General features: G+C 38.7%; 1 protein-coding gene across 2 annotated transcripts in view; it reads left to right on the top strand.

Annotated features, from left to right (window-relative positions):
* The first annotated feature begins 1,234 nt into the window (after positions 1–1,234).
* The window catches only part of phf10 (PHD finger protein 10), a 293,499-nt gene continuing 272,675 nt past the window's right edge, over positions 1,235–22,058 (top strand). For both annotated transcript variants that reach the window (XM_051924279.1, XM_051924278.1), the window contains exons 1-2: positions 1,235–1,428; positions 18,440–18,546. In XM_051924279.1, coding sequence (XP_051780239.1) covers positions 1,360–1,428; positions 18,440–18,546 — 176 coding nt within the window. In that variant the 5' untranslated portion in view covers positions 1,235–1,359. The remainder of the gene's footprint in view (positions 1,429–18,439; positions 18,547–22,058) is intronic.

Here is a 22,058-nt window from a genome sequence, read left to right as displayed (position 1 = left end):
TGCCTGATTCTTCGTTCATATTCTGATTTCTGCACACTAAAAAAAAAAAATCAAACATTGCGCGCCCAATTGTCACCTATGAATGAGCCGCGGAAATGCGTGTTCTCGCGGGTTCTTTCGAGCGTTTATAAAAGTGAATTTTTTTTTCCTTTTGGACTAGATTTGGACCTTTCAATGATCCGTATAGAAGGACGTGTTCTAGTAATGCTTTCTGTGAAAGCCCTAAACGTCACGTCACGTCATTGAATTTGAGGTCTGATTGACATTTTGCGGTGCAGGTAGGAGGGCCTGAGACTGAATTGAACACAGTAGCTGTTATAGGCTATTACTGTACTGTACTCTCATACTGGAACACTTAAAACTAGAAAGTCTGCTTCAAATGAAAAGAGAACATTGATTTAAATGATTAAATGTGTGTTTTTTCTCATTTCATTGAGTACCTAATACTGTACTGATTTCGCGGATTAATTGACATTTCTGCCAGTGGCGACAGGGGGTGTTCTGATTCAGATCAACAACGGGAACCACCAGTAATAGAACAGAATAAAATGCCTTTTATTGTCACTATACACATGCACAATGAGATTAAAAGCAGCTCCTTCAGTGCAGACATATATGTAGAACACAACAAGTAAATAAAGAAATAAACAAATGGTGCAAAAAGTTGCAAAAAAAAAGGCTGGCAAGTACACAAAAAGCAACACAACACGATTTTTAAGGTATGAATTAGCACACAGAAAAGATGTCAGTTTTAGCTTTCCATTACTGCTTGTCAGCATTTAAGGACACGAGAAACAGACGCCTATATGCTCTAGTTGCAGTAGGTGCATTCTCTACCTTCTACATGTTTAGCATAATGTAGTTGTGTTAAACAGGTCTATCTAACCTGGACTTTACAGTTACTGTTGCACTTTAATATTGCATAAAACCAATACCAAAACCATGTCGCCTTGTAAGAAAGTAATTGATACTTTCGAATCAATTTATCAAAGTAAAGTCAAAGTAAAGTCATTCCAATTGCGTGATTAGTTTAGGTTTAATATTATTTTATCTAATAGACTGTTACTATCACTCTTCCAAATTTGTGTTAAGCGGGTAAGTAAGGGGACGGATGAGAGGGGTAGATAAATCTACAGAATATGTGAAGTCCCGTTTTCCAAATAAATAAATAAATCTGTTTAATGCCATTCTCCCTCCTTTGCGGTAGATGGCAGTGTTACTAATTATGGGCCAATTTCACTAACTTCCAAGACGACGCAGCAATTCAACGTGTTGGAACCATTTCCCTTTTGCATTGTTTCTCCGGGGTGGGAAAAGCTTGTTGGACCAATTTATTAAAACACACAAGTGTAGCAAGTAATGGCTTCAAGCTGTCCCGCTAGAGCTGGAGATAGTAATCCAGCAACACCCGTGTCGCAGTTTCCCAAGGTAACTTTCAGATAACCTTATTAAATGCTATTAATGGTCTCAAAGGATGAATGGAATATATGTAAAGATGCCTGAAGCTTTTCATTCCTGTAGGGTTTAACTTGATAACATTGTAGTAATGATTTTAAGGTTCTGTAAATTAGTTTATTCCATAGTAAAACGCTTAATATGCAGACTGAGAGTTTATTTTGCACACTGCATCGTTATTCATATTTCATCTTTGAGTACATCATTTTTTGAAAATTTATACCATATCGGTTTCTTCAGTATTAAAGAGTTGTGCAAATTCCCAAATATGTGAAAATTATTTGAATGCTTAGTTATAATTAGATAGTTTTTCCCCAGTTTTTACTGTAGAAGTGGATTTAAAAATCAGTTAACTCGATCATACTTATATTCTAGCGATGGTTTCTGTCTTATGAATCATACATATTCCTCTAAATCCCAATACTCGAATAAGCTGGTTTGAGAACACGTGTTTTTGGAAGTTGGGAATTTTTATTATTTAAAAAATTGTTGAAGAGTTATCTTCATCATTGGAATAAGTGCAGATTTCGATCCTCTCCTTTTCCTGAACTTGTGTTTTTCGGACCTGGACCCTGTCGTGTACGTACCTACTATTCGGTAAAAAAAAAAAAAAAAAAAAAAAAAAAAACACAAGCATGATTTATGCAATGTATTTTTCAGAAATGGCTTGTGTTGTATAATAGGAGTATGCATCAACATTATTCTTAGAGTTGTTCATTCATGGTGTTTGTGTTCATTATGCACGTGTATGCATTTCAGTATGCTGTGACTAAATTTTTCTGGGAATCTCAAGTGTTTCATTTGAAAGTGATTTTGGTTCAAAATATTGTACTGATTATTGCTTGCCAGTAAGAGATGGAGTGGTATTACATCTCACAAATTTTGTATCTTCATAGGGAAATTGTTGCTTGGGGGATTGGGATTTATATGTTATGGTAGTTGGAAATCTTACCAATTTACTTTTGAAAAGCATGTTATTTGACTTTGCAGCATTTTAGGATGTTGTTGGAAAATTTTCCTTTAAATAACAGCAGAGAAAATTACTTTGGTGGTTTTAATGGACCTCCTTTATTACAAAAGATCTGAGGGAGCATTCATATGAACAGTTCACTTCACTATGACCAATGCTAAAAATATTCATGAGTTTATTAAGGCTACAATAATTAGCATAAAATAACCATAAAACAAAGTCTTTACACCAGTCAAAATAAGGAGAACAGTATAGCACATGATACACACTATTTTTGTACAGATAGGAAAGTACAAAAATATCTAGATGGATTAAAATTCTTTGCCAAAACATTATCATTAAGTAGAAATGTCTTATGTATAAATACTGCAGTTAATTAAAGATTTATTTAATCTTATTATCCCCATAGTAAGTGTGCTGTAAAAGATATGGCACATGAAGTCTTGGTTACACAGAACAGCACACAGAAATTTTTCCCTTGCATATACAGTATATAAAAATGAAAGCAAGGGTTGTCCTTCAGCTTTTTCAGTAGCCATCTAGCTGTGCTTTTGTTTGTGTTTCACTGTATAATACATGCATTTCAGTTCAGTGTATGTCATGTTTGTGTGAATAAATTAAATGAGTAAATTTTAATGTCCAGCAAAAGTAAGAAGTCTAATTACCAGCCCCTAACCTGAAACATTGTTCATGGTCACATTTTAATTTCAAAGCACTCAAACTCAGAATTTGTGTTTATTGTTTCATGTTAGAAAAAAGAATTAGTAAAATAAAGAACATTTGCTACTTACCGTGGTGTTATTCCCTGTGTTGTAGAAACGCTGTTTACAAGTGATAAGTGAAATTACTTAACAAGAACACCATTATTTTAAAAGTGGGCTGTACCAGTGAGTTATTAAAATAACCTGCACATTTTTAGGATGTAGGTCCCAACGTTAAAGGATTATTATTCATGCTTTGAATCTGAATGACAGCTGTGAAAATTATGACCACAGAACATTTCAAAGGGATTAATGATAACGTAATGTAAATGCATTTATTAGGAACAGGTTAAAAAAGCCCAAATTTTTAGACATCCCAGAGTGCGTTGTGTGTTGTTTGAATGTGTAGGAGGTCACACACATGATGAAAAACCTCGCTCTCAAAATTACGCCCTGGGTTAGAATGGAGCTCCAGATGCAAACCGAACCTATTAAACATGTCCTCAACCCTGGCAGTTGCCATATTTTTGGTTTCCTCATTAGGAACAGGATGCACTTCCAGCCACTTCGAGAAATAGTGCCTCAACAAGGATGCTCTTATTTTCCTGTCGAGAATGGAGGAAAGGCTGCAGGATGTCTATTCTGACCCACTCCATTGGCAGACCAACTTGGTATTGTTGGAGGGGGGCAATTGATTGTCTGGAGGGCCCCTTATGAACTATGCACAAATTGCAGAGGCGGCAGTGGTCTCCAACATCTTTTCAGCACCACCCCAAATACAGGTGCTGGTCATAAAATTAGAATATCATGACAAAGTTGATTTATTTCAGTAATTCCATTCAAAAAGTGAAACTTGTATATTAGATTCATTCATTACACACAGACTGATGTATTTCAAATGTTTATTTCTTTTAATGTTGATGATTATAACTGACAACTAATGAAAGTCCCAAATTCAGTATCTTGGAAAATTAGAAAATTGTGAAAAGGTTCAATATTGAAGACACCTGGTGCCACACTCTAATCAGCTAATTAACTCAAAACACCTGCAAAAGCCTTTAAATGGTCTCTCAGTCTAGTTCTGTAGGCTACACAATCATGGGGAAGACTGCTGACTTGACAGTTGTCCAAAAGACGACCATTGACACCTTGCACAAGGAGGGCAAGACACAAAAGGTCATTGCTAAAGAGGCTGGCTGTTCACAGAGCTCTGTGTCCATACACATTAATCACAGAAAAAAGTGTACAGGCAATGGGGATAACCGCACCCTGGAGAGGATTGTGAAACAAAACCCATTCAAAAATGTGGGGGAGATTCACAAAGACTGGACTGCAGCTGGAGTCAGTGCTTCAAGAACCACCATGCACAGACGTATGCAATACATGGGTTTCAGCTGTCGCATTCCTTGTGTCAAGCCACTCTTGAACAAGAGACAGCGTCAGAAGCGTCTCGCCTTTGGACTGCTGCTGAGTGGTCCAAAGTTATGTTCTCTGATGAAAGTAAATTTTGCATTTCCTTTGGAAATCAAGGTCCCAGAGTCTGGAGGAAGAGGACAGGCACAGAATCCATGTTGTGTGAGGTCCAGTGTAAAGTTTCCACAGTCAGTGATGGTTTGGGGTGCCATGTCATCTGCTGGTGTTGGTCCATTGTGTTTTCTGAGGTCCAAGGTCAACGCAGCAGTCTACCAGGAAGTTTTAGAGCACTTCATGCTTCCTGCTGCTGACGAACTTTATGGAGATGCAGATTTCATTTTCCAACAGGACCTGGCACCTGCACACAGTGCCAAAGCTACCAGTACCTGGTTTAAGGACCATGGTATCCTTGTTCTTGATTGGCCAGCAAACTCACCTGACCTTAACCCCATAGAAAATCTATGGGGTATTGTGAAGAGGAAGATGCAATACGCCAGACCCAACAATTCAGAAGAGCTGAAGGTCACTATCAGAGCAACATGGGCTCTCATAACACCTGAGCAGTGCCACAGACTGATCGACTCCATACCACGCCGCATTGCTGCAGTAATCCAGGCCAAAGGAGCCCCAACTAAATATTGAGTGCTGTACATGCTCATACTTTTCATGTTCATACCTTTTCAGTTGGCCAACATTTCTAAAAATCCTTTTTTTGCATTGGTCTTGATTGATATTCTAATTTTCCGAGATACTGAATTTGGGACTTTCATTAGTTGTCAGTTATAACCATCAACATTAAAAGAAATAAACATTTGAAATACATCAGTCTGTGTGTAATGAATGAATCTAATATACAAGTTTCACTTTTTGAATGGAATTACTGAAATAAATCAACTTTGTCATGATATTCTAATTTTATGACCAGCACCTGTAGAACACCTGTCGGAGCCGCTTCACTATTTTACTGATCCCAAAGTAGCCAGACCCCCACACCTCCATGTATGGACCTAAGAACACCATCCTGCACCCCGTTTTGTACTATTACCATGTTTCCCCGAAAATAAGACCGGGTCTTATATTAATTTTTGCTTATTTTCAGGGGATATCTTATATTTATTCATGTACAACAATATACATTAATCCAAATACAGTCATGTGATCTTCTGGAATATCGTCATAACTCTCCACATTCAAACCCTGAATTTCAGCTTGAATTTCTTGCTACTCCAGCCACTTTTAGGATTTTTGCACCTTCACAATACCATTAGAATGTACGGCAGCATATTTCAGCCACAGAGAAAAATAAATAAGGACATAATGAAAATGTCTATTTTGTGATTAAAGTGGAAATTTCGGCTTTAACCTCGAAATGTCCAGTTTAACCTCGTAGTTTATCATTAAAGCAGACCGTCTTAAATGTCTTCTTAAAACTGACCCAGTTTTTAATCGCTACGCGTTCTGGGGCTTCCTCCTGACCTGACAGGAGCGGCAAACAGCATTGCCACACAGAACACATTAAATTTATGATATTCCAACTCTCTGCACATTTAGAATTCTTAGATTTATACTTCATATTACTTTCATGATGAAGTTCATTAAAATATCTATGTTACATTTACAGATAAATCATTAACTTTGTTTAAATAATGAATGCTGTTAATAGTTACACATATGGGGTGGCATGGTGGCAGAGCGGTAGCACTGCTGTCTCGCAGGGAGTCATGTCCCCTGTAATCCCTGCCTGGAGTTTGCATGTTTTCCTGGTGGGTTTTCACAGTGTGCTCAGTTTTCCACCCAAAGACGTGAAGGTTTGGGGATTTGGTGAAGCTACAATGACGTTAGTGTATGTGTGTGCTTGTGTTCACCTTGCGATGAGCTGATGCCCCGTCCAGGGATTTTGTTTCTGTCTTGCACCGATGTTGTTGGAAAGGGCACATCCCCAAATTGATGGATGTAATCATTAAACATCCTTATCAGAGATATTGTGGCAAGGTGTCCTCGGGAATTTAATAGATGTTTTGGGCACACGCGTCACATTGCATGAGGTATAAACCTGGTCTTAGGCGCCTTACTTTTCAGCTGACGATCTTGACTAGGGCTTATTTTTGGGATAGGGCTTATATTATAGAGCAGCCTGAAAATCATGCTAGGGCTTATTTTCGGATTTGGTCTTGTTTTTGGGGAAACACAGTACCTGCCAAGTTGCTGGGCAAAAAAAACAAAATCAGCTGCATTGCTGCAGCGACAGCCGATAGAGGGTGTAACGGAGGAAGTCGATGTTCTAACAAGATTCAGTCCCAGTGGAGGTGCTCTTCCAGTGGCCTCAACTACCAGGTAAAATACATGGTCACACAGCATCTGGTGACACGTTTTTTTCAGGCTCCCTCGCACAACCTTCAGTATGGGTTGATTCCCCCTCACACACCAGTTTGAACTTGACAGCACACTTGAGCACCTCTCCTAGAGTTGCGGGTCGAGCAAGTTACCAAGGTGGCACAGGGCTTAAGGTTGAAGTCCTCGGAGAAATGCGTCACGCACCAATTCTATCTATCTATCTATCTATCTATCTATCTATCTATCTATCTATCTATCTATCTATCTATCTATCTATCTATCTATCTATCTATCTATCTATCTATCTATCTATCTATCTATCTATCTATCTATCTATCTATCTATCAATTCATCTCAGATCCTGCGGGAAAAGTGTGCATAGGTTTGCCCCACCAGCTCCTGTACTTCCACTATGAAAGTTTCCAGGTGCTCTACTGGCTGCCAAGTTCATGCAGTTGCCTTTACAGTCCGAATATTCTGTCTGCCTAAAATGATGCTTAGTGGCTTTCAAAAGTTGTCCGAAGTCCATTTAATCTCCCCATGGAACAACCTCAAGTACTTTCAAAGTCTCCCCTTCCACTGCTGCCACCTACTGCACTGGTCTATCCTCAATTCCCCCAACTATTTGCCTCTGCAATAACTTTGAACCTGTTCCAAAATGCTTCCCAACTGCCAGTCCCATTATAGCACCCCAGTTTCAACCTCAGAACTTTATGTCTTTCCCTCTAAGATCTCCGCTCCTCATGTATGTCAGCAGGTTCTTCTTCAAACTATAGTAATGACCAGGGTGGCAGGGAAAGTTCTTTGCCATACTCACATCCCCTGCTTCCTCTGTCTTGACTGGATGGTTCATCCCACTTCTCACAGGTGTGTAATGTCCCTTTCCAGGCAGGAGAAATAAACTGCACAAGCAAATGGCTGCAACAATCAACTAAGTTAACTGAATATGCAAATTAAAAAAAAAACTGTCGTCTGAACAAATACAACCATGTGTACACATCATCAAGCTAGTTCTACATTTTTTTTTTCCTTTTTGGCATTTTGAATTTCCTTATCAATTCCCACTCCCAGCATCCCAGTTGCTGCTTTATTTGAGAGTGGCCAATGGAGCTCCTCTTTGTCCGTCCCACTCCACAGCACTCTGAACAGCCTCATTTTGCATGGCTTTTAGGATGCACTGCCTTATGGTGATTTGCCAGATTGTTTATTGCTGGAATTTGGATGCCAAGTCAACACCTTGAATCTTTTGTCATGCTCTCAGTCCATTCCTGAGCAATTTTTGGGCTGTCAGGATAGTGCTGGATGATATGGACAAAAATATTATCACAATATTTTTTTCTGTTTCGTTCTATTTTGGTGATTATCATGATGTAGTTTCATATTACTGTTTCCATTTTTAAACAGTATCCATACTAATATATTCTAAATAAACAAGTTAAAATAAAATATTTTAATAAGCAAATAAGATAAATTTTTAAGAAATGTTTCATAAACTATGTACATTTAACATTTCCTTAAAATTTATGGAATGTTTTTAATTTTAGTTTTGAAGTTTTCAGAAATTAACAAGGCAATGTATCAATGTTGAAAAACAATGTGCAAAACAGTTTAACAGTGAAAATATTAAATTGCAAACATTACACAATGTAAACCACATCTGTATTACTAGTTGCAGTATGTATCTACCTCTCTCTATCGCTTAAAAATCTTTGGTAGAACAGTATCTAAAATAGGATTTTTTCTTGTTTTTTTTCCTATAAAAGCAGTACACATTTTCATTTATACACTACAGGTTTTTTGCTAAAAACTCTGGACTGTTCACAGTCTCAGGCTTTGTTAATGCTTTTTTTTGCAGATTACAATGTTACCTCCTGTACTAAAAACCCTTTCTGAGGGTGAACTGGTGGTAAAGATACAGAGGTAGTGCTTAACCAGGAGGCTTGATTTAGGAAATACAGTTGCATGAATCTTCCACCATTCCAGAGGACTAGTTTCACTTTCCATGCAAGGAGCGTGGAGGTAGTTTTCCAGTTCAGCATCAACAGATTGTTGGTCTGTAAATTGCTGCAACAGAATAGGGTTTCTTGAAGAAGCTGCCCAGTCTTGTCTTTTGTTTTTTGGCTTTTGCTGGTGCTCTTCCCTCAGCTTCTTCTGTATTGACAGAGCTATGAAGTGTAGTAGCTGTACTGCTCTGGCTTTCTTGCGCTATTTCAGCCACAGCTGTGACGTCCATGGCATAAACTTTCTCAGGGTTTCACATAATGTTTTAAAATGAGGCCCAAGGAGGGATGATCTATTCAGAAGGTCATTAATCTCTTATATATATTTCTCTTCTGGTTCGTCCTGCTTCCACTTCAAAACCGGTCCTGCCCACATGCAGCCGACATGGCATTTCTCAATTCCTATTCGTCCTCTTCCAAACCCTTCCCCACGCTACCTGCTGCTCCTCTTCAAAACCAGTCCCACCCACACGCAGTCGACACGGCATTTCTCGATTCCTATTCGTCGTCTTCCATGCCATGCACTATACTGGCCTGCTGAGCGTAGTACATCCAACAAATACTCGAGGTGCTGCCACAACGGTAAAGTAGCTTTACAACCTTTGCGGGAGCCACCTGTCTTTTCAACAGCTTTTTACACGGCAAACATCAGAAGCTAAAAATTATCGTGAACACATTCAAGAATACCACTCATCTCTAGCGTTTGCTTCCATGGGTGCACAGATAACTCAACCTCTTGGCCACGTACCATACTGTTTTAAAATACACGGGCAAATTTATCACCAAATCTCTCCACTATACGCTAACACTTCTACCTGTCCAGGATATGGACAGTTCTATGTTTTTGACACAGCGCAAGCTACTGAAGTACGCTTACAAAATAAAGCAAACTCTGCATGTGGCGAAAATGTACTTCTCCAGCTACATTCCATGCTTAGAACCATCAACCCCTTCGCTAAATCATACAAACACATGCATGTAATCGCTCAGTCCAATCCAACAGCATCTGTACGAATGGTTTTCAAGGAAAACCCTAGGCAGGATTTACGACGATACAATGCCCTGACATGTCACACCGATGTTGCAGCAATTTTCATCGGAGAAGATGGCAAAATGCCTGCCGAAAGGGACATTAGCATCTATCCCATAGGCAACTCCTGTAAACAGATTTCCACGCTCAATATGAATTGCGATCCTATGGTTTACCCACTTTTATTCTCTTACAGAGACATTGTCTGGCACAAAGATTTACAACATGTTCCCGATAAAAGAACCGCCAAGTGAATAAGGCTTACTCAATGCCAATTTTACATGTACAGATTAGAAGTGAGGAAACTATTCCAACAGTATGTCGTAGATGCGTATGTTAAAACAGAGGGCGCACGTCTCAATTATCTCAGATTACATCAACAAGAGCTGCGCGTGGAACTATTAGATGCACTGCAAGCAAACGCTGAAAATAACGTACGTTTAGGTAAAATGATCACATTATCGTCCACATTTCCAGGAAGTCCAAGATACACGCAACAAAACTATCAGTGTGCCATGGCCATAGTACGCAAATTCGGAAAGCATGATTTATTTATCACTTTCACATGTAATCCTGCTTGGCTGGAAATTCTACACGCACACTGCATCTTTCAAGAAGTATTTATTACTTCTTGATTTCTGAATTCCTTTCTCACTGTTTTCCGTTCCTATTCTTACACCGCCGTATGTTATGGCGGGCATCGGCTAGTAGCAGTATAATCGTATTTGTCATTCAAGTAGCTGATGACAATAGTTTTAATGTTTTTTGTGAGTTCTGAGTCCTTAACCTCTGGCTACAGGACCTCCTCACTGAGCAGGTGAAGCATAGGCTTCACATATGATACACTGACATATGATTTCCCTGACAGTTCATCTTTGAAACGTACACTTATTGAGGCTTCATCTCCAGAGTATACAGTGATCCCTCGCTATATCGCGCTTCGCCTTTCGCGGCTTCACTCCATCGCGGATTTTATATGTAAGCATATTTAAATATATATCGCGGATTTTTTGCTGGTTCGCGGATTTCTGCAGACAATGGGTCTTTTAATTTCTGGTACATGCTTCCTCAGTTGGTTTGCCCAGTTGATTTCATACAAGGGACGCTATTGGCAGATGGCTGAGAAGCTAGATTGCTTACTTTTCTCTCTCTCTTGCGCTGACTATCTGTGATCCTGACGTATGGGGATTGAGCAGGGGGGCTGTTCGCACACCTAGACGATACGGACGCTCGTCTAAAAATGCTGAAAGATTATCTTCACGTTGCTATCTTTTGTGCAGCTGCTTCCTGAAACGACATGCTGCACAGTGCTTCGCATATTTAAAAGCTCGAAGGGCACGTATTGATTTTTCACTGAAAAACAAACTCTGTCTCTCTCTCTCTCTCCCTGCTCCTGACGGAGGGGGTGTGAGCTGCCGCCTTCAACAGCTTTGTGCCGCGGTGCTTCGCATACTTAAAAGTCAAACAGCCCTATTGATTTGTTTGCTAGAGATTGTTTTCTCTATCTATGTGACATTCTGTGCTCCTGACACGCACTCCTTTGAAGAGGAAGATATGTTTGCATTCTTTTAATTGTGAGACAGAACTGTCATCTCTGTCTTGTCATGGAGCACAGTTTAAACTTTTGAAAAAGAGACAAATGTTTGTTTGCAGTGTTTGAATAACGTTCCTGTCTCTCTACAACCTCCTGTGTTTCTGCGCAAATCTGTGACCCAAGCATGACAATATAAAAATAACCATATAAACATATGGTTTCTACTTCGCGGATTTTCTTATTTCGCGGGTGGCTCTGGAACGCAACCCCCGCGATGGAGGAGGGATTACTGTAGTTCCTTTTTCCTGCTAGACGAGGCAAGAAAGGATGTACAATTGTGACTGTCTTTTCTAAGTTGTTCACCTACACAAATTCCACTTTTGGAAATTTTTCAGGTTTTAAATGCTTAGCAATGGTTATCTGAACACAACAACATGTTTTTGAACTATTTATAGACCCCCTTAAGCGTAACTCCAATTTCCTAGTTTTTTTTAGTTATTGTCAATTGCTCTTGTCAAATATGATAAAGTAATTTTACTGGGTGATTCTAACGTGCACAATAATGACTCTTCAGATTCTAAAGCAATGAAATTTTTACACCTTATTGCGAGTTTAGATTTTACCCAACGTGTGAAGGATGCTACTCATAACTGTGGAAACATACTGGACCTTTTCTTCAGAAAGGGTATTGACATTGCTATTTCATCAATTTTTCAGGTTCCAGTTACTGATCATTTCTGTGTCTTTTTCAATGTATCTCTCTGTACTCCAATTAAGTGTACTAATCCTGGTACATATACTTATCGCTGTGTTGACAGTTATGTTTAGTCTATATTGAATGAACATCTGCCAGATAATTGATGCATGTAGTACAAAATGTGATTCCCTTGATAATCTCACTGATAATATGAGTAATGCATTGCTTAAATTATTTGAGTCTGTTGCTCTTCTCATAAGAAGAAAACATATCTGGAAGAATTGTTCATCACGATTTTCTGATGACATCCATGCACTCAAAGAGACTTGTAGAAAACTTGAGCTCAGGTGGCGTATGACAAATCAAGAGGGTTTTTATCTTCCCTGGATAGAAAGTGTTAACAATTATAAACGTGCACTTTCAGCTACTAGGACAGCAAATTTCTCTAATTTGATTAACACTAATAGAAATAATCCCCATTTTTTGTTTGATACAGTTATCAATCTTATACAGTATGCTACACATGGCCCTCCCTTCAATGCTGATGAATTTCTGAGATTTTTCATAAATATGATTGACTTGATTTGAGATAAAATCAATGGTGTACATTCCTCACAGAATGATGGCCATGATCTCTCTAATACTTTAATGAATGCAGGCACCAGTGCTCGGACCTCTTGCAACTTTTCACAATTTGAATTAGTTTCCCAGTGAGGCTTTGTCCATCCTGATAACTGCTTCAAAACCTACAACCTGCATATTAGACCCGATACCATCTTATTTTTGAAGGAACTGGCTCCTTGTTTAATTGGTCCTATTTTGAATATTATCAATAAGTTGCTTTCAATTGGCTCTGATGCCCTCCATTTTTAAAGCTTCTTATTGGTGAGCCATTGCTTAAAAAACCTAACTTGGATCTGAAGATTTTGAATTATTATCAACCAATTTGCAATATTTCTTTAATGTCTAAACTACTTGAAAGGGCTGTCACCGATCAACTTAATGCCTACTTGTCTTACAATAATCTTTTTGACAAATTTCAATCTGCCTTTCTACAGATACTGCTTTGACCAGAATAATCAATGATATTTTGATTATTTTTGAATCGAATTTGATGTCAAGTGTTACTGCTTCTTGACTTAAGTGCAACTTTTGACACTGTAGAACATACCATACTTTTAATTCGCTTGGAGAAGTATATTGGCTTCCAGGGGACAGAACTTTCATTGTTTCACTCATATTTATCAAATCTCAACATGTAAGTAACCATATAATCTCAGTTCTTGGCCTTATGCTTTTTTTCCGTCTATATGCTTCCCCTTGGTGACATCATTTGTAAATATGGTGTTAATTTTCACTGTTATGCTGGCAATGTGCAGCTTTATATAAATTTTAGAGGCGTGTCTGTCACAAATTAAAAAATGGATGACTATGAACTTTCTGCTCTTAAATGCTGATAAAACAGAATTATTGGTCGTTAGACCATCCAAGTATGGACACTTGTGTGAGAGCTTGATTGTTAATATTGATGGCTGTTCTATCCGTGAAAATTTAATCATTAAAAATTTTAGAGTAATTTTTGATAATGGTCTCACACTCCAGTGTCATAGCAAGGCTAATTCCAAGTCAGCATTTTTCATCTTTGTAATATTTCAAGAATCTGATATATTCTGTCTCTGCAGGATGCTGAAACATTAATACATGCATTTGTTTTTCTAGATTTGATTATTGTAATGCCCTTTTCTCTGGTGTTCCTAGTTGTGCTACTAGAAGTCTTAGTCTTTTTCAGAGTATTGCAGCTAGAATCTTGACAAAAGCGAAAGAAAATTGCATACATAATACCCATTATAGCTTCTCTTCACTGGTTACCAGTACAAGCAAGAGCTGATTTTAAACTTCTTCCTTTAATGTATAAGGCCATGCATGGAGTTGCACCTCCTTACCTAGCTGAACTAATTAAACCATACACTCTGGTACATTCTCTTTGCTCTCTTAATGTGGGTCTTTTGGTCATTGCATCAGTTAAGGAAAAAATCAGTTGGTCAAAGAGCATTTGCTTACCATGCACCTTATCTTTGGAATGGCCTGCCGTTATGTGTAAACATCATCTTTAAACCGACCCAGCTGTTAATTGCAATGTGTTTCTGGGGCTTCCTCCTGAACTGACAGCAGCAGTAAGCAGCAGTTACCATACAGAACACATTAAATTTATGATATTTCAGCTCTCTACACATTTGGAGTTCTTAGATTTATACTTGAAATCACTATCATGATGAAATGCATTAAAGTATGTATATTACATTTTACAGATAAATTGTTAACTTCATTTAAATAATGTATACTGTTAATAATTACACGTGGGGGCGTGCCGCTGCTGCCTCTCAGGGAATCACATCCCTGGTGTTCCCTGCCTGGAGTTTGGAGGTTTTCCTGGTGGGTTTTCACAGTGTGCTCCGGGTTCCTTCCAAAGACATGTAGGTTTGGGGATTTGGTGATGCTAAAATGATGCTAGTGTATGTGTGTTTCTGTATTCACCTTGTGATGAGCTGATGCCCTGTTCAGGGATTGTTTCTGCTTCGCGCCTGGTGCATGCTGGAATGGGCGCATCCCTGGATTGATGGATGTAATCATTAAACATCCATCCTTTTCAGAGATATTGTGGCAAGGTGTTCTCGGAATTTAATGGATGTTTTGTACAATTTACAACACATGCTGAACATTTTCTCACCGTGATGATGTCACACTGCCACATCAAAAAAATAGTACCGGTATTATCAAAAAAAAATAGTATTAATCTGTTTCCTACATCAAGTGTGCTTTAACGGCCAGAACCCCCCATTACAGAGGAAGGTAAGGGAAATAAAGTTAGAGCCTTTCCAAACTATTTGATTAATTGCTGCCATTTCCAAAGGCAATCAGTTTTTCTTCTCAGACCTTACACATTTTTCTTCGTTTATTTGGTGTCTCTGGTTGGGTAGTAAAACAGAAATTCTCCTTCTCATATTTTCTGTAGGGCAATGTAAAAAATGGAAGATTAACAAAAATTCCTTAGGATTATTCTTCTTTTCACAGTAGAAAGTTCACTACTTTTTACATTTTATTAAGACATGACTGTTTTTTTCAAGACATCTGTCTTAATTTTGAGCTTTTTATTTTTAGCAAAGAACAACAGATGGACAGACAGATTCAATACCTTCTTCCTCACATGTGATACAGTGCTACAGTAGGTAGTGGAGCAGGCTCATATATCTAGCATCCTTGGCTTGATTCTTGCACTTGATTGCTGTTTGTGTGGAGCTTGGATGTTGTCTCCATCTATATTCAGTTTCCCCACACATTCTCGGAGATGTGCTGGTTATGTTGATTAACAGCTCATTCAACGCTTACTGAGTTATCCTAAATTTTCAAATGCATCCAAATTTTGTTATTTAAATTCTCTTCCACTGTATGCAGTGTACTAAACTATTGTCCTCCTTCTTAACCATCTTTGTAATTAAATATTCTCTCTATTTTGTTTGTAAAACTTGGTTGTGTTAGCTTTATTTTTTTTTTCAGCACTGTGCAATATGTTGTGTACTGTAGTAACTAGTTGTGTATTATGTAACAGCACAGTGTAACAAGTTGTTTTCATCTGTAGATGCTAATCTTTTAGTTATCTCTATCTGCTGAATTTCATTCTAATTAGTACCCAGTTGTAACCAAGAAGGGAGTAATACTTTAGTTCAGACTGGTAAGAGAATAAAAGCGCAAAAGGTAGAACTCTACATTCGGAACTGATACCCTCAAATCAGCCTGTAGTGATGTAGGTTTATCTGTTAAATGTTGAGGCTTTTGCCATCCATATAAATTTGGAAGATATGATCTAACTTTCCACCAGTAGTCAGAATTGGTGGGGGGACATAGAAATTAAAAATATTTTACGCTTCTCGTTGTCTCTGGTACGTTTTGTATGTTAACACTAAAATCCCTGAAGCCTACGAAAAAAGTCATAAACCTGGGCCACCTAAAATTCCTTCGCACCTCTCCATCAGTGTCTTTGTTTTGCAAATATGTCGATTAGCACAAGCAGCAAGCAGCCTGCTATCCCATTCCCCCCCAGCCCACCCCAAAACCACCCCTCCACCAACGCAGCTGAAGTTCTCCCATCTTAAGTCTGTTTATCTGGGTGTGAGATGCCTTGAGTTCTATAGGGCAAATTTATTGTTATCTGGAATACATGCATTTTATGTGTATTCCGTGTCTACAATATGGGTAAAAGTATGATGACAGGAAATGTGAGGCAAGAAATATTGAACACAGAATATTTTTCCATGTTATTCTAAAAATTAATAAAATGTTGACATTTAATGTATAATGTGTGAAGACTGAAGTCCAAATATCAAATACTTTTACAAAAGGTATAACAAAACAAGTGCGCCTTTTATTCAAAAATATAACCAAAGAAAAAGAAATTTTTCAATTTACCTGTTAATGCTAATATATAAAAACCGAATGCTCAAATTCCATTTGCATGGCTGGTATAGTGGTAAGAATGGCTGCTTCTGAATCAAGAGGTTGCAGGTTTGATTCCCTGCATTTTCCGTTTTGAGTAGTGAGCTTTTGTTATTACTATTATATAATAAAAACATACATTTGCTTTGAGTCTGTAATAGCCGGTGTAAAGTTTTGCTACTTGTAAGAGGTATCACTGAAGGGATATAAACAGACACACAAACGCTGGTGAATCATGTCTTCTTGGTACAGTGGAACCTCGGTTCACAACCATAATTCGTTCCAAAACTCTGGTCGTAAACCGATTTGGTCGTGAACCGAAGCAATTTCCCCCATAGGATTGTATGTAAATACAATGAATCCATTCCAGACCATACGAACTGTCTGTAAATATATATATTTTTTAAGTTTTTAAGCACAAATATAGTTAATCAAACAATAGAATGCACAGCGTAATAGTAAACTAAATGTAAAAACATTGAATAACACTGAGAAAACCTTGAACAACAGAGAAAGCTAACACTGCAATAGTTTTTAGCCAGCGGTTGGTAGCGCTATAGCGCAAACAATTTTTTTTAATGAGTTTTAAGCACAGGGAAAAAAATAAACATTTGAAAAAATCCGTAATTTAATAGACCACTAAGAAAAGTAACATTGCAACAATGCACGCTACGAACCGATCGCTGTAAACAGAAGTGAAAACAAAATCAAGCCCAATACATTCTTTTACTGCCTTCCTACCTTATGCGTCCAGCTCTCTCTCTCGCGCTGCCTGTGTGTCTGCGTCTGTCTCTATCTCGCACTGCCTGTGTGTGTGTGTGCACGTCTCTCTCTTTCGTGCTGCCTGTGTGTGTGCTCGACTCTCTCTCGCGCTGCCTGTGTGTGTGCGCGTCTCTCTCTCTCTCGCGCTGCCTGTGTGTGTGTGTGTGTGTGTGTGTGTGTCTCTCTCTCTCTCTCTCTTGCTCGCTGCACAGGAAATGCACAGGGAGAGACTGAACATGTACAAACCGAAAGGGAAACTGGCTTGTTCGTATACTGAGTGTGTGGTCGTGAACCGAGGCAAAAATTTGGCAAACTTTTTGGTCATAAACCGATTTGTACATGTACCGAGATGTTCGTGAACCGAGGTTCCACTGTATCTTGTTTTTACTTGAATTTTTTTTATTCAGTTTTATTCTTGAATTAAAGCACACTTTTTTCATTATACCTTTGTGGAAGTGTTTGTTTTATATTCCAGTAACCACTTGAATGATAAGAAAATCTGTCTCTGCCTCTCTCATGCACACACACACACACACACACACACACACACATATCCATGCATGAGAACGCAATTAATTTGAAAACGCTATGTCATTTGAACATGAACTGTCATTTGAACATTTTTTTTTTTCTGATCTTGCCCAACCTCCACATTATGGCTTGTGCTGATCGACAAATTTGCAAAAGAAAGACGCTGATGGAGAGGTGCAAAAGAATTTAAGGTGATCCAAGATTTCGACTTTTTTCATAGGCTTCAGGGATTGTAGTGTTAATTCCTGTTGATTCCTGTCACTTTTACATTTAATATATTTGCATATTATTGATTTGTATTGTTATTTTTAATTTAAATTGCCTTGCTTTTCTGTATATTAATTATTCCTTTTAATTTAAACCCATATAACTTGGCACCTAACTGATAATTGGTAATTGGGATTAAATCACAACAGATTGTCATCTGATTCCCTGTCTTGAATGTATTTAGCACAGGAGGTCAAGGATCTACCTTGGCAAAGATATATAAAATATATTAAGTAATTATTATTACTTTTTAGGATGATGTTTGTGAGAGTTCCAATGATGGCAGTCAGGCACCTAAACGCCGCAGAATGGGATCTGGTGATAGCTCTAGAAGTTGTGATGCTTCTAGCCAAGATTTAGGGTGAGTTTTATTAGAATACCATTAGTGTTTTTCTGTAATAATATTGTAGACACCAGTGTTAAGTTACTGCATTACTTTTTTTGTAATATACAGAACACTTCACGTGTTCCTGAAGGGCCACTTTTACAATTACCAATCATAGTGTTTCATACTATGCAAATTTGCTTAAGTAATGCATGTTTGAATTCCCCCGTTTTGTTTTTGTTTTTTTTTAGGAGAAAACTTTCTCACATTTCTTGTTATACGTTTGTGTACTTCAGGGAAAATCTTGCCATGGTTGCATATATGCTGCTGCAGTCCTTGTCCAAAAAGACATTTAGTATTTTCACTTACCTGTATGAACGGTTCAGTGGTAAAAGAGTTATTAGTATCTTTAGGTAGAGAAAGGCCTAAAAATAATGCAAGAACTGTCATTTTGATTATGGGCACACAGAACACGTGCATTTTTTGACTTGTAGTGAGTTATCTTCAATGCAGCTAATATGTGGATAACCATCTTACATGTAAGCAGCATATGAGCAGCAGTCTTATAACAGGTAGACATCAGGAATCATAAAGTACCTATAACTTGCTGATGTACACGGTATCAAAAAAGTGGTAATTTCAGAGATTAATATGGTGTTACAGTAAGCCCTTCTTCTGTCTCTAGCACTTGTGAACGTGAAAATCTGTACTTTCAATTTATTGTACTGGAAATAAAATTCACAGTTCTTAATCTTGTAACGGTGCTGACAAGCTGCATTAGCCTAGTATTAGTCATTCATTGTATAAGCTGATATTCCATCACCAGCAGCAGGTGAGCCTATAAAAACTACGAGCCTGCAATGGCAGATTTTCCTTTTAAGGATAGCGAGCCACATAAAAAATCCATGTAAAGACAAGAGAGTCCATTCTAGCACTGGGCACCAGTGCTACATTGATAAGAGGAACGGGGTGACGAGACGCCCTACCATCCAACTTATCAAAGCACATGAAGCCCTAAAACAGACATACCTGGCTCTTCAGAGGATTTGCTAGAGAGTGCCAAGACTGATTTTTGGGATCTTTAGTGATGTTTTCAACACTTGGGTTCAGGAGACTAATGAAACACTGCTACCTCTGCAGTTCTAATATCAGTGGATACATGGATGTCACTGGAGCTTCAGACTCGTGTAGCTGAGATAAAGTGTCGTGTGGCAGATCAAATTGCCACTGACCCCAGCTAAGCTCTGTGAATCAGGGTTAGTGGTTAAACTGCACAGGCAAAAGATGAAGCAGATCACAGGGTTGTTCTGGGACAGCTGCAGATGGAGATTTCCAAACCTGAAACCAGACCTGAAATGGTGTTTGCAGCATCACTTCAGTAAAGAAAAATGGCAGAGACATCAGTACATCTGTAACTCTATATAAGGATGTTCAACTACTGACCATCAACAGGGGCCTCATGTATAAACGGCGCATACGCACAAACAACAGTTAGGACCCGTCCTCCCACCCGAAGGCGGAGGGAAGCTACCCTCTCGTCCACCGGAGTAAACCCCAATGAACAGGCTCCAAGTCGGGGGCCAATAAGTATGCCCACACCCGCTTGGCGCCTCTCACCGGGGGCAACTCCAGAGTGGTAGAGATTCCAACCGCTCTCAAGGAGATTGGTTCCAGAGTTCAAGCTGTGCGTCGAGGTGAGCCCGAGTATATCTAGCCGGAACCTCTCGACTTCGCACACTAGCTCAGGCTCCTTCCCCCTTCAGAGAGGTGATATTCCACGTCTCAAGATCCAGCTTCTGTAGCTGAGGATCGGATCGCCAAGGTCCCGCCTTCGGCCACCACCCAACTCACACTGTTCCCAACCTTCTTGGCCCCTCACATAGGATCAATCAAGTAAAAGTAATGTCTCGTCAGGTGTTAAAAATAAAATAAATATAAATATACAATATAAAATAAAGTCTATCTTAGTATTTCATTTACCTTGGTATTTATGTTCAGTTATCTCACAGTATTCAAACAATTGGTACATGGCCTTTGCTGCTATGAAAACAGCTTAAAAAAAATAATTTTAACACAAAATTGACCCTCCCCCCTCCATATTGACACTTCTGTCAGTTTTGCTACTATTATTCTATTTTTAGAGGAAATATGGAGCAAGAGGGTATCGGTCAGTAAGAACCATAAAAACAATCCCATTAATTTAAAACTTAACAGCCTAATTATCTTACATAGAATGCAAATATGTCCAGAGATGGGAAACAACAAAAGAAAACTGAAAGCAGAATGATGTAGCGGTTATTAGTTAAAAAGCCATGTCCTATGGAGGTTCCTATAGATAAAACCATGCCCTCCAGTGAACATCTCTCAGTCAGTGTAGACAGCCTGCACTGGTATTTTTCTAATTTATTTTTAGAACAGAGATGAAAATAAACTAGAATAGTTAGGCTCCACGTTCTCTTTCCAATTGCTCTAATTACGTAATTTTATTAAAGTATGTACAGTCTTAGAATTTTAATAATTTACAAAAGAAATGTACTTTTCACTACTTTTGTCTGTTTTACCCTTTTCCATATAAAGTCTCTTAACACTAGAATCCCTAAAGTCTATGAAAAAACTCGGAATCCCATCTCACCTTAAATCTTTTCGCACCTCTCCATCAGCGTCTTTTGTTTTGTAAATGTGTCGATCAGCACAAGCAGCAAACAGCCTGTTATCTCATCCCTGCCTTGGCGGAGCTCAGCTTGGGCAAAAAGTTCTCCCAGCTCAAGCCAAGGCTCCTTATTTGCTTGTGAGGTGCCTGAGGTGTCATTTGGAATACATGCATTTCATGTGTGTTCCGTGTCTTTAAAGATCTGGGTAAGTGTAGGATGAAAGGAAATGTGAGGCAAGAAATGCTGAACACATACCTAAACCAGAAACTTTTTCCATGTTATACTAATAATGACGTGAAGTGCATAATCTGTGAAAACTGTAATCCAAATATCAAATAAACACGTGTGCTTTTATTCAAGAATATAACCAAAGAAAAAAAATCATTTGATTTGCATGTTGTGTTCAATGAGTTCAAAACCCAAGCTCAAATGTCAATTGACAGGAAGTTGAAATATATTCTTGAATGGTGCAGAGGTAAGAACTGCTTCCTTATAACCCAAAGGTACCGAGTCTCGGCACTCCTGAGTATTGAGCTGCTGCTATTACTATTACTATAATAATATAAACGTACATTTGATTTGAGTCTGTAACACCCGGTGTAAATTTTGGCTACTTGAAAAAATGAGCGGGGCAGCACGGTGGCGCAGTGGTAGCGCTGCTGCCTCGTTAGGAGACCCGGGTTCGCTTCCCGGGTCCTCCCTGTGTGGAGTTTGCATGTTCTCCCCGTGTTTCCTCCCACAGTCCAAAGACATGCAGGGTAGGTGGATTGGTGATTCTAAATTGGCCCTAGTGTGTGCTTGGTGTGTGGGTGTGTTTGTGTGTGTGTCCTGCGGTGGGTTGGCACCCTGCCCGGGATTGGTTCCTGCCTTGTGCCCTGTGTTGGTTGGGATTGGTTC

This window comes from Erpetoichthys calabaricus, chromosome 3, assembly GCF_900747795.2.
Source record: "Erpetoichthys calabaricus chromosome 3, fErpCal1.3, whole genome shotgun sequence".
NCBI classification, from domain to species: domain Eukaryota; kingdom Metazoa; phylum Chordata; class Cladistia; order Polypteriformes; family Polypteridae; genus Erpetoichthys; species Erpetoichthys calabaricus.
The sequence above is the reverse complement of the archived record's forward strand: the minus strand, read 5'-3'. Positions and strand labels throughout refer to the sequence as shown.